Source organism: Miscanthus floridulus, chromosome 5 (assembly GCF_019320115.1).
Source record: "Miscanthus floridulus cultivar M001 chromosome 5, ASM1932011v1, whole genome shotgun sequence".
Lineage (NCBI taxonomy): Eukaryota > Viridiplantae > Streptophyta > Magnoliopsida > Poales > Poaceae > Miscanthus > Miscanthus floridulus.
In genome coordinates, this window is record NC_089584.1 from 26,866,890 (window position 1) to 26,877,733 (window position 10,844).

The following is a 10,844-nucleotide window of genomic DNA, read 5'->3' on the forward strand; positions in this document are numbered from 1 at the left end:
GAATTTATTGCTGTTTCTATGGCCTGCATGATTCTGCATCATGCCCCACTGGTCATAGAGATAGATGAGATCTAACTTGTTCATTAGATTTATCTCTATTAAATGGTTAAATGATGATGAACTATTTCTTTTATATAAAAAGGGATTTGGTTACTTGTAGTCGTTGGCTTAGCAGGAACTGATTAGTGTTGACATCCTATTACCATTGACTAATATTTGTCTAAATAACAACATTCATCCTGAATGATAACCGATTTTTCTTCCATAATCCCATGAGCTTTAACTAATTTATTCTTATGAGTATGCTAGAATCGACTATTTAGTCGATCTCCTTCCACATCGGCTCTCAGAGCCGCATATTCGGGACTATCTGACAACACCGGCATGTTCCGCCTTAAATTATTGATTAGCTTTCTCTCCTTGTCAATTGCAGGGTCAAATTGACTGTCACATCTCATGAGGAGTATGTAGGATCGATCATCCCTGTGTTGAAGCTAGGCGGATCTCCAGCTCCATCGAGTAGACCCTTCCGGCTTGCTCATGTGCCCAGCACAAGATGAATTTTCGTGCCAACATAGCCGAAAACAAGAAGTACAATTAGATGACAGAAAGTATAGTTACCGTTGATCCTACACAAGACATATGATACACAAATTACAAGTCTAGAACATCCTAGATTGCTTTCAACACTTCTAGCCAGATAGCATCAACTTCTGTGATTTGTTGCTTATCTTCTTCAATTGATCCAGGAATGTTCTTGAGGCTACTTTGGATGGCTCTGCATTCTCTGACTTTGGCTAACAGTTCATGTTTCTTTTGTTTAATGGCATCGGGTATTTGAGCCAGGGTGGACTTGTGATGTTCAATGGCAGCCTTCATGTTTTCTAGCTCCTTCTCAAGTTTTGCACGCCTGACTTCTAGTTGAGACAACTCTGGGTCTATACTGAGGGATGAGTTCTTCAAATGATCAATCAACTGTGTTAGCTCTTTGGCCTCTTGCCTGTTGGAGTTCCCCTTGGCCAATAAAGTTTCACGGTCGGATAGATTCCTCTGAGCCTTTTCACCTTCAGGGTCTGATCTTCAAAAATAGATAAAGGTAACAAGACTCTGGAGAGAACTAGAGATGGATTACCCTTAATAGCCAAGAAGTCTCTCTGCATTGAATTAGTGTCTTGGAACAAATCGGCTATATTCTTCTCAAACATTCTCTTGGTTGATTTCTGGTCTCTTCTGACAAAGCTTCCTTAGAGGACGTGGCTGATGAGCTGATTTCATCTTCATCAAGATACTCCTCAAGATTGAAAGAGTAGCTTAGGGCTGGTAGATTGATCGCCTATGTATAAGGAAATCTTGGTTAGGAGGTTTGAATCAGTTTATAACAAAATGGATGGTGAAGAGGATACAATACCTTTTCTGTAGTAGCCTCTATCTAAAGAGGAGGAACAACTAATGATGCACCAGTAATATCTGGTTGAATCAGCTTTGAACTCTCAACATTGACATCTGCAAACATTAGAAAAAAAATTAGTTCATGTTTGTTGTAGAGAAATAAATTGAGCATGTGACTTTCCTACCATCAGTTGTGTGCTGAATTGGGGAATCGACAGCTTGAATATCAGTGACAGCAGGATCATTTTCAATGAGGAGACTATTAGATTCCTGCTCTTGTGTCAATGTTTCCTCAGGAAGTATCTGACATGATAAGAAGACAGATGAAGAATAAAAGTTGAATAGAATCAAGAATTTTTGAGGAAATACTTCGTCAGCATCAAGGACAAGATGGGGGACTCACATCTTCTGCCATTTTTGAAGCATCTGTTGTTTCAACCAAAATTAGCTCTTCTTGAGGATCGATTGATGAAGGTCTAGTTGGTGCCAAATCAAACGCCTGGGACAACAGCACCGCACCCAAAACTGATTGGGATCCAATGGTTGATAACTGTGAAGAAAGGGGATCAACAGTTGAATGTCATTTTGAGAAGGAAATAAATTGTTTACCTGAGCAGCTGATGGTCTCGTTCTATGGAGTCTCTTCCTAGTAGTGATTTTTCTGGGTTGTCCCTTGAGCCGCCTTGCGCTTTGAAGATTCATATGTTATGATGGTTGAGGCAACATGAGTTTTCATCAATTTCTTTAGTGAAGGCGCAACCAATCCTATTCTTGAAACTGGGCATGGTGGCTGGTAATCTATAGGATGCCCCTTCCTATCTAAGCTTGAAGGATCAAATCCAGTATCCTGAAAAGGTTGGTTAGAATAGTTGGCAGAGGAATTCATCAGGCAGTTTTCTTGAATAGAAATGGCAAGTTACCTCTCTGTCAGAAGCAAATTCCCCATCCAGAGCTATACACAAAGGGTGGACCAACCCACAGAAAAGATGAGAGTGCCATTCTTGCCACCAGGAGTCAAAAAGAGTGGAAGAAAAGCTGACTCTAATCCAGTCATGCAAGCAAAGGGAAGGAAGATCTTATCCCAGTTGGAAAACTCTAGAGACTTCTAGTACTTCGCTAATATCTTCTCTTGGCCTCAGTATATCCTTGAAGAAAAGTTGAGGAGGCAATTGACCAAGACCAAACTGACGAACTATAAAAGAGGGGTTGTAAAACTCATAGGTTGGAAGATTGCCTAGGAGGAAGGAGCCTATAGCCATTTTGCCATGACCATGACGAAATTCGGCTGGGAGGACGCATGGCTTGATAAAGGAATTAAAGATTGTAGCTGCTGTCTCATCCAAACAACCTAATTCAAATCAAAATTTGAATGGGAAGATCAACTCATTGTTTTCATCCTCATCGTATGGCAACCAAGTCATGATATCTGCATCAAACCCTCTATAAAACTTTTTGAAGAGACGGCCAATGTCGATATCAATTGTTATGGCTGATGCAGCCTCGCCATAACTCATGCACTGACGGGTTCTTCCTTCTTCGCCTATATATTCCTCATCAAAGTTGGAGGAAGGGAAACTCAGATTTCTGAGATCAGGTCTTACAATCTTGTGCATATATAGGTTAAGCCACAGTTATATCAACCACCAAGGGCCACTGATAGTATGCACCGGTTCATTTTTCAGTAATTGGACAACTACCTGGTACATCAGATGATAAGTAGCTCCTAGCAGATACTTTCTAAGAGGGATATCCTTACCTACTGCTAGATGCTTGGCCATGAGTTTATGATTGTAAGTCGGACCACAAGATGACCCACAAAAAATGAATGTCTCCAACCACATGTTCAGAAAGGCTACATATTCCCTTTCACTGACATTTGATTCGTCTCCAATATGGTTTAGAATGTAACTGACCCATCCTATGTAGTCTGATATCTTGGCTAATTTCTTGAATCTAGCACTTAAGAAGTCATATGGTTGCATCGATCCTATTATCCTAAGGCCGGTCAGCATATAAACATCGGCCAAAGTGATAGTCATTAGACCATGACAAAAAACAAAGGCATTTAGGGTGTTGGACCAGAAATAAGGTGTAGAAATCAACAGTGGATCGTTCCTCTCCATTCTAGACAATGAGAGTGTCAGGCATTGACTCGGATCATAAAGCTTCTAATCTCCGCCCTTTTCTCATATACCCTACGAAACCAATTTCTCCATCCCATAAGCATTTTGGGCCAATTTTTTAAGGGAGTTTTGATGTTCTAGGAGGACGGATCCACTATAGACTGTTTGAAGGGAATTTGGTTGGTTTCTTGATGGATAAAATTAGATGGATCCGAATCACCCATAGGCCCAAGAAAATAAACGTTGGAAGCAATAACTGATGGAATCAAGATTTCGTTCCTCATCTCCTAGAAATTGGGTGAAATAAATTTGAGAATAGAGGAGCTATAGGGGAGCGACCGATGCTTTGAGAATGGGAACTTGAAAACATATCTCAAGAACATGGTCATTGGTCACCATTGCAGCTGAAACAGATTTGAATATGAGGAGAATCGTTTGAATAAAATTCAATAAGGCCAAAAGCTTGCTAGGGTTAAGACTTTGGCAATGGCGGCGTCGGCTGTTAAGATTTGCTCAAAAAAGAAGGGGAAAGCGAGAAGGCCGAGTGAGTCAGAAAAGATACTATTGGGATGTTATATAAGTCTCGGACCGGGAAGTCAGGAATCACGCGTATATCTCAAAATGAAACGGTTGCGGCAAACGAATAGATAAGAATTTGGGAATAAAATCATTTTTATCCCAAAATTGGGGGCATATGTTTACACCAAAATTTGGAGAAGAACGCGGGAACTCGAAGCTTCCAAAATTGTGTCTATCAAGGACTCGATTGCATGAAGGATCGATATCAGCTGATTCAGAGGAGGCACTGGAATCAGCTCTCTTTGAATGACGTCAGCAGATAATGATGATGGGCTACGGTTGGCGTCAGGAAATACAAATCGGACTCTACAAAAAGGGAAAGATTAGGGTCCAAGTTATCTTAAGTTAGGAATGTTCTCTTTTATACCAAAGATTGTAAAGAAGTTGTACCTGAGTAGGATTTATGTTTAAGCTCTGGGTATAAATATTAGACCCCGGCTATTGTAAAGGACACAATCAATCAAATACAAGTTACTTACTTTTTGGGCTTTGGCCACCCCTTAGGAGTAGGAGTAGAGTAGATCTCAACGAGTTCTTCAGCGAGTAGGGCTGCATCGGTCCAGCTGACCTCCAGCTTGTCTGTAAGTACCGTCATGGCTTATACTTCTGTTCGTATGGCTACATTGATCCGGTTGACCTCCACTACGACTCTGGTATAAGCTAGTTATCGACTCTTGTCTAGTTCAAGTATGGCTACATCGATCCGGTCGACCTCCACTGCCCGAACTAGATTAAGGTCAAGTTATTGGCTCTATCTAAGGGTGGCGTCCTTCGGGTAGATTCATTAAGTTACCGATCTTGCTAATGTTTTCATTGTTATTAGTTTACAGCAACATCAATTTGCCCGGTCGAGATCAAATTAGATCGGCCTCATATCCTTTAGATCCGTCGTTCGTTTGTTACATGATTCCATTAAGCGTGAGTAGATCTATGTACTTTAAGGGTTTGATTCGTTGTCTTTTTCATGGCTGCATTGATCCGGTCGAACCCCACTGTTAGAGATAGCGGGTTGAGTCTGAGGAGTCCATAGGTTTGTTCACGTGAAATAGTCGATTGTTCACACGCTGTAGCCCTTCTCACCTGAATTGGCTGTTTTAGTCGATTCATCCGAGCCTTCACGTATAACATGTCTTTCGGAAAGCCTGTTGAAGTACGGATGTCTTTGTGGATTCTTCAGTTTTAGTTTGTTACTATCGTCATACCTACCATCGATCTGGTCGAACCTCACTGTTGGTGGTAACAGATTAGATTCAGAGCGGCTGTACATCCGTTTGTATTAGATAGTCAATTTGTTTGCATGTTATATCTTTTCTTGTTAGATTCATCGGCTCAATGATTCATACTGATAATATCCACCTAGCTGATGATCTTATTTACATATACGTATTCTACCTGTCAACATAAAATTGATCGCTACCCACGAGCTTTACAGTCCGTAATAGCCGATTTCTATGCGGATCGACTATTCAGTCGCTTTTCCCATATGGCTGCTCCCGAAGCGACACACTTGGAACTATCTAGGCATAGACTGGCACGTTCCACCTTAAATTACTGATAAACTTTCTCTCCTTGTCAATTGCAGGGTCAAATTGATTGGCACGTCTCGGGAGGAGTACGCAGGATTGATCATCTATGCATTGAAGCCAGGTGGATCTCTAGCTCCATCGAGCAGACCCTTTTGGCTTGCTCGTGTGCCCGGCATGATCGACACATTTTCGTGTCGACAACTTCATCACTTGGAGTAGTGCTACCTATCTCATAATCACTTTGATAAACTAGGTTAGCACTTAGAGTTTCATCATGTCGGGTTCAAAAACCCAGGGTCCCTCATGGACTGACTTCCCAACAAAGGCTTGGCCCAGCAGACAACGTTGTGAACGATGTGCAACTCATGGGCCCACCCAAATACCTAAATGATAGGCCAGAAGGGCAATCCAATCTCCAATCGGACGGCCTGGCCAAGGAGGAATGGCGCCCGCTTCCGACTCAGCCCGCCTCTCTGACCGGAAGGCCTCACTAAGGAGGAACAACACTCGCTTCTGACTCTGGCCCACCTCTAGATGGCCTCTCCGACCGGAAGGCCTAGCCAATTACCACTTCTAACTCTGACCTACGTCTCTGACCAAGGATGTGTCGAACCCCTGCTTATAGCTCATCTCCGACTGGCGCAATCAGAGCCGACTGGGACCAACCGATCGGGAACGCCCGCTTGGTGAGGACTAGGAAACGGACAGAGAAAATAAAGCAGGGCACTCAAGTCAACCACAATACCGAGGACTATACCCTATACACCTATAGGGCAGTACCAACAGGGCATGTTAGAAGGGTACCCTGCAACCTTCCTAGCATGTTAGAACCCAAGCAGTGTTGTGGGCGTCGACAATTGCCCTACAATGTTGTGGGCGCCATCAACTCCCATACCAGACAAACACAGTAAGGCTTCCCCACGAGCCTCTAGGCATCAATAGTATGGCAGACACCGACATCTACCATACCGGAAGAAGATGACACAACCTCCCACATGCATCTAACAACAACAGTGTTATGGGCGCCTATCATCATCTTGCACCCAACGGCGTGGGCAATAAGACTTAGTAGCATACGTACTCTCTCTCTCTCTCTTGTAAGGCCATCCCCTTCATCTATAAAAGGGGGTGCGCTCTCTCCCAACAAGGGGGCGATGAATCAGTTCACTCACACACCACAATAGAACCACTAGGTGCAAACCTCGAGCACATGCTCGAACACTTAGTACGTAATGGAGCTCCCATCACTCTTGGCCCTTCAGACCAGAGTCTGACCGGACCTATTGTAACCCCCATCTTTCTCTCTTCCATTTGTAACCCCATAGCAAACTTCGAGCACCTGGGCTCAGGAATAAGTCACCGACCGACTCAAACTAGACGTAGAGCACGTTGCCTAAACCAGTATAAACCCTATGTCATTGAGTGCTAGGCCACCTCCAATCACAACATACAGCAAAACTATAAATATTTACGTGTTGGCCACTTTCTGCACCGACAGTTGGTGCCGTTCGTGGGGAAGACGTTGTGCGTTCACACTTTTGGTCATCAGATGGCCCACTTTTCCACCACCTTCACCATGGAGGGCTCAAGCGATACGACTCGCTTCAGCTCGCTGGAGTTTCCTGCACTCCCACCTATTGGAATGTGGGTTCCACCCATCTTCGAGCCATTTTAGGCCTTCCTCTTCAAAAGCCTAGACTTCATCGCCGATCGTCTCGGCGTACTACACCTCCGTGAGGAGGCATTTGTTCTGGTGCTCATCGGAGGGGTGCCCTCCATCGGCTCTAGGACACACGACGACTTCAACGATGAGGCACCGGTGCTTCAATCCGAGCAAACACTCTGCTCAAACCCCGCTGTGAGTAATGTACATGCTGTTATTTACTCGTTATTTACTATCTCTCACCGATTATCCGGAGGGACCGCATTGTCCACACCGCAACCACAGTATGACCGGTTCCCCTATGGCCTCGTGTCCCCTACGGACGCATATGCTTGATGATGAGGTTGAGAGCGATGGCTCTAGCATCGGTGATGTGGCACCTAGCCACTGTCTGTCCTAGGAGTGTGCTTTGGCGAACGCTTTGGGACAGCCACCGGTGGTAGCAGAGTCCTTGTAGACTCACACCCCTCTGTACCCTCGTACGTGGGCCCTCGTGCTCACACAAGAGCATGCTAAGGAGCTACGACAACAGTGACAGAAGCAGCAGCCACCTGCGTCGATGCGCTCGATGCACCACGCTGTAGCCTATGCGCGTAACCTAGCGGGCGGTGCCCAGGGTCATGCCCACCAGGTCCAGTGTAACATTGTGGATGGGGGAATGATCCCCCATAGTTCGCTCGGGCTGGCCAGAACATCGCCACCATGGCAATGCTTCTACGTGGCCTTCCCGAGCCGAACGACCCCTAGGAACAGGTGATCCACCAGAACCTTTGGGCACTAGTTGAAACTGCCGCCGTTCAATAGGCGAAAAGCTCTGCATCATGACACCGACTCATGGCCTCTGTCCAAACTAGGGGAGTGGGGATGCACCAGACAAATCGTTCCACCCACTCAACGCTATAGCCGCTGAGCGCGGCACAGGAGGCCGCATCTACGCCTTGGCCTGACCTGGCGCCCGCTCCACACCAGCCTCCTATGTGTGAGCGGCTCAGGCCAAACCAAGATGCTCATAGTGTCATCAGCAACCAGCGTCGGTCCTGGCATGATGATGACATCCATCGAGCGGCAGTGAGGGCAGGTGACACAAACCCTGACCGAACCATCGTGGGGAGTGGTGAAACGCACCCCAGGCGCGGTCGCCAGTCAGACGGCTAGAGTCCTAGCCCAGATGGCCTAGGACCATGGGCCTTTGGCCGACGTATCCAAAGAGCGTTGTTCCCATAACGCTTCCGATCGCCTACCAACATCACCAGTATACCGGGGCGATGAACCTCGGTATATGGCTTGAAGACTTTTGGCTCGCCTACTGCGCTAGTGGAGTGGATGATGACCACTTCATTATTTAGTATCTCCCTGTCTACATAGGGGAACATGTTCGAGCTTGGCTCAAATTCCTCCCACGCGACAGCATCTGCGACTAGGCGGACCTCAAGAGGGTCTTTGTTAGGAACTTCTAGGGGATGTATGTCCACCCTAGGAACTCCTGGGACCTCATGAGCTGCCAGCAGGAGCCTAGTGAGCCCCTGTGGGATTACATCCACAGGTTCTCCAAAAGATGCAACTCCCTCCCTGATGTCGTCGACATGGACGTCATCAGCGCATTCCTCTCTGGGACAACCTGTGAGTCCCTAATCCACAAGCTTGGCTGCCTAAAGCCCCATACCACCTGTGACCTGCTCAACGTCGCCACGAACCATGCCTCTGGCAAGGAGGCGGTTGGAGCGGTCTTCAACAGAGGCCAGGACAAAGGCAAGGCCAAGTGCGAGGATTAGGACGAGGGCCCCTCCACACAGAGGGGCAAAACGATCAAGAAAGATCGTCGCCGACCAGCCAACTCTGCGTTGGTCACCGCGGCTGATCACACGGGCAAGCAGCCCCAGTAGGGCCTCCTAGACCACTTCAATGAGCTCATGGAGAGCCCATGCACCAACCACGCCTATCCCGTCAAACACCTCTACAAGGACTATGAGCTCCTCAAGCGCTTTCTGCGACAGGCCGGCGGGCCGAAGGAAGGAAAGGCAAGGAGGCAGTAGCCAAGAAAGGGGGTGTGGCGGGCAAGGATCTAGATGACTGAAGGTCCCTATATGGCGATCGAGGTGATCCGACCGGCTGCCTATCGACTAAAGGACGACAACGGCGACTTTCTCACCAACACTTGGAACAACGAACAGCTATGTTGTTTCTTCCCCTAAAATTTAGTCTAACCATTTTTTACTTAACGTTTGCTCCTATAAAGCGCCCCAACCCGAACACTTTCAGCCCGGGTCGCTCAGGGGCTCCACAGGGGTGCAATGCCACCTCTCTTTTTACTATCATATGATAAATACATTTTTCCCCGAACGAAAGGGTAGTCTGTTCCTTTAATTACCTTATGTAACTTTGCTTTAAATATTCTGATCGATCGCACCCCGCCTCTACCTACGGTTATGAGCAGTTGAGCCTCGCGGACCACGTCTGGGCTCTTAAGGTTGCAGCCTACGATACGAACGGGCAGGTGCAAAAAGGAAAAGAATAAAAAACAAAGTTATGCTAAGATACAAATGAGGAACGGACAGGACAAGCTTCCCCGAACAAAGTAGTTCCATCACAAAAACAAAGTTACTGTATTCATGAATACACAAAAACACTTTACACAGGGGGCTCCCCCATGACATTATCTTTTACATCTACTAAAGTATTTCTACTCTAAAACTTCTACTATGGCTCCCCGATGGCATCGGCTATCGGCTTGACTGGCGAGGGTAGGGGCTGCTCATCCTCCTACAGGGCAACGTTTGGCTCGGTCGGAGGCGGGGCGACGTCCGCTTCCAACCCAGGCTCCATGCCATCCACAGGCTGGGCGACGTCCTTCGAATGCATGCCTTCAACCATGTCTGCACGGAGAGCATCCATCACCCACTACGCGGAGACTTGCTTGGCCACCAACTCGGCGTGTGGTAGCAAGCTCTCCCTGAGCGAGTGGATGTCCTCCACGCTCTAGCCGTCAGCATACCCACTGCAGATGGTGGTGAAGTCTAGGTCCAGGTGGTACGTCACCAACAAAGTCAACACCCCCGACGTCCCTTAGAACAGGCCATCGGTGATGAGGGCTCGAACCTCATTCAGAACCTCCTCCAGCTGGATGGTGGGCACGCTGGTACTTGGCGCTGACCCGAAGACCTCTGAGACGACGAGCTGGGCAACATTGCGTATCTAGCCAAGTTCCCCCTCAAAAGCACATTGCTCTTCAAGGGACTTGGCCAGCGCCTCTGCATTCCAGCCAATCGTCGCCTTGGCCGTCTCTAGGCCCCGCTCCAATGACTCCACCTTTCCACCTAGCTTTGGAAGACGGGCGACAAGCTCAGAAGCAAGCTAAAGGAAGAAACCAACACGTCGAAAGTAGAAAAGGTACATACTGAGGCGGGTGTTCTCGAGGATGGAGAGTCCTTCCTCCTACCAAATCACCTGCTCGCGCAGCTGGGCATTCGCCTCCTCCATCCCCATCACCTGGCCTCGAAGCGTGAGCACTTCCTGGTCGGCCTCTGACCGGGCCTTTCGCTCCGACTCTAGGGCCTTCCACTCCAT

General features: G+C 47.1%; 1 protein-coding gene across 1 annotated transcript; it reads right to left on the reverse strand.

The window, feature by feature from the left end:
• Positions 1-672: 672 nt before the first annotated feature.
• LOC136454435 (uncharacterized) lies at positions 673-10,844 on the reverse strand. Its single transcript, XM_066454862.1, has 7 exons — positions 10,725-10,844; positions 10,499-10,631; positions 2,502-2,581; positions 1,793-1,939; positions 1,575-1,692; positions 1,459-1,503; positions 673-1,073 (listed from the first exon to the last, which is right to left on the reverse strand). Exons 1-7 carry the CDS (start codon positions 10,842-10,844, stop codon positions 673-675), a joined length of 1,044 nt encoding a protein of 347 aa, XP_066310959.1.

Coding starts and splice junctions, on each gene's coding strand:
- LOC136454435 (XM_066454862.1), bottom strand. CDS start 10,844: ATGGAGTGGAAGGCCCTAGAGTCGGAGCGAAAGGCCCGGTCAGAGGCC. Junction 1,940..2,501: donor CAAGAGAAGATATTAGCGAA/GTACTAGAAGTC, acceptor CTTTCTTCACAG/TTATCAACCATTGGATCCCA. Junction 1,504..1,574: donor AATTCAGCACACAACTGATG/GTAGGAAAGTCA, acceptor TAATGTTTGCAG/ATGTCAATGTTGAGAGTTCA.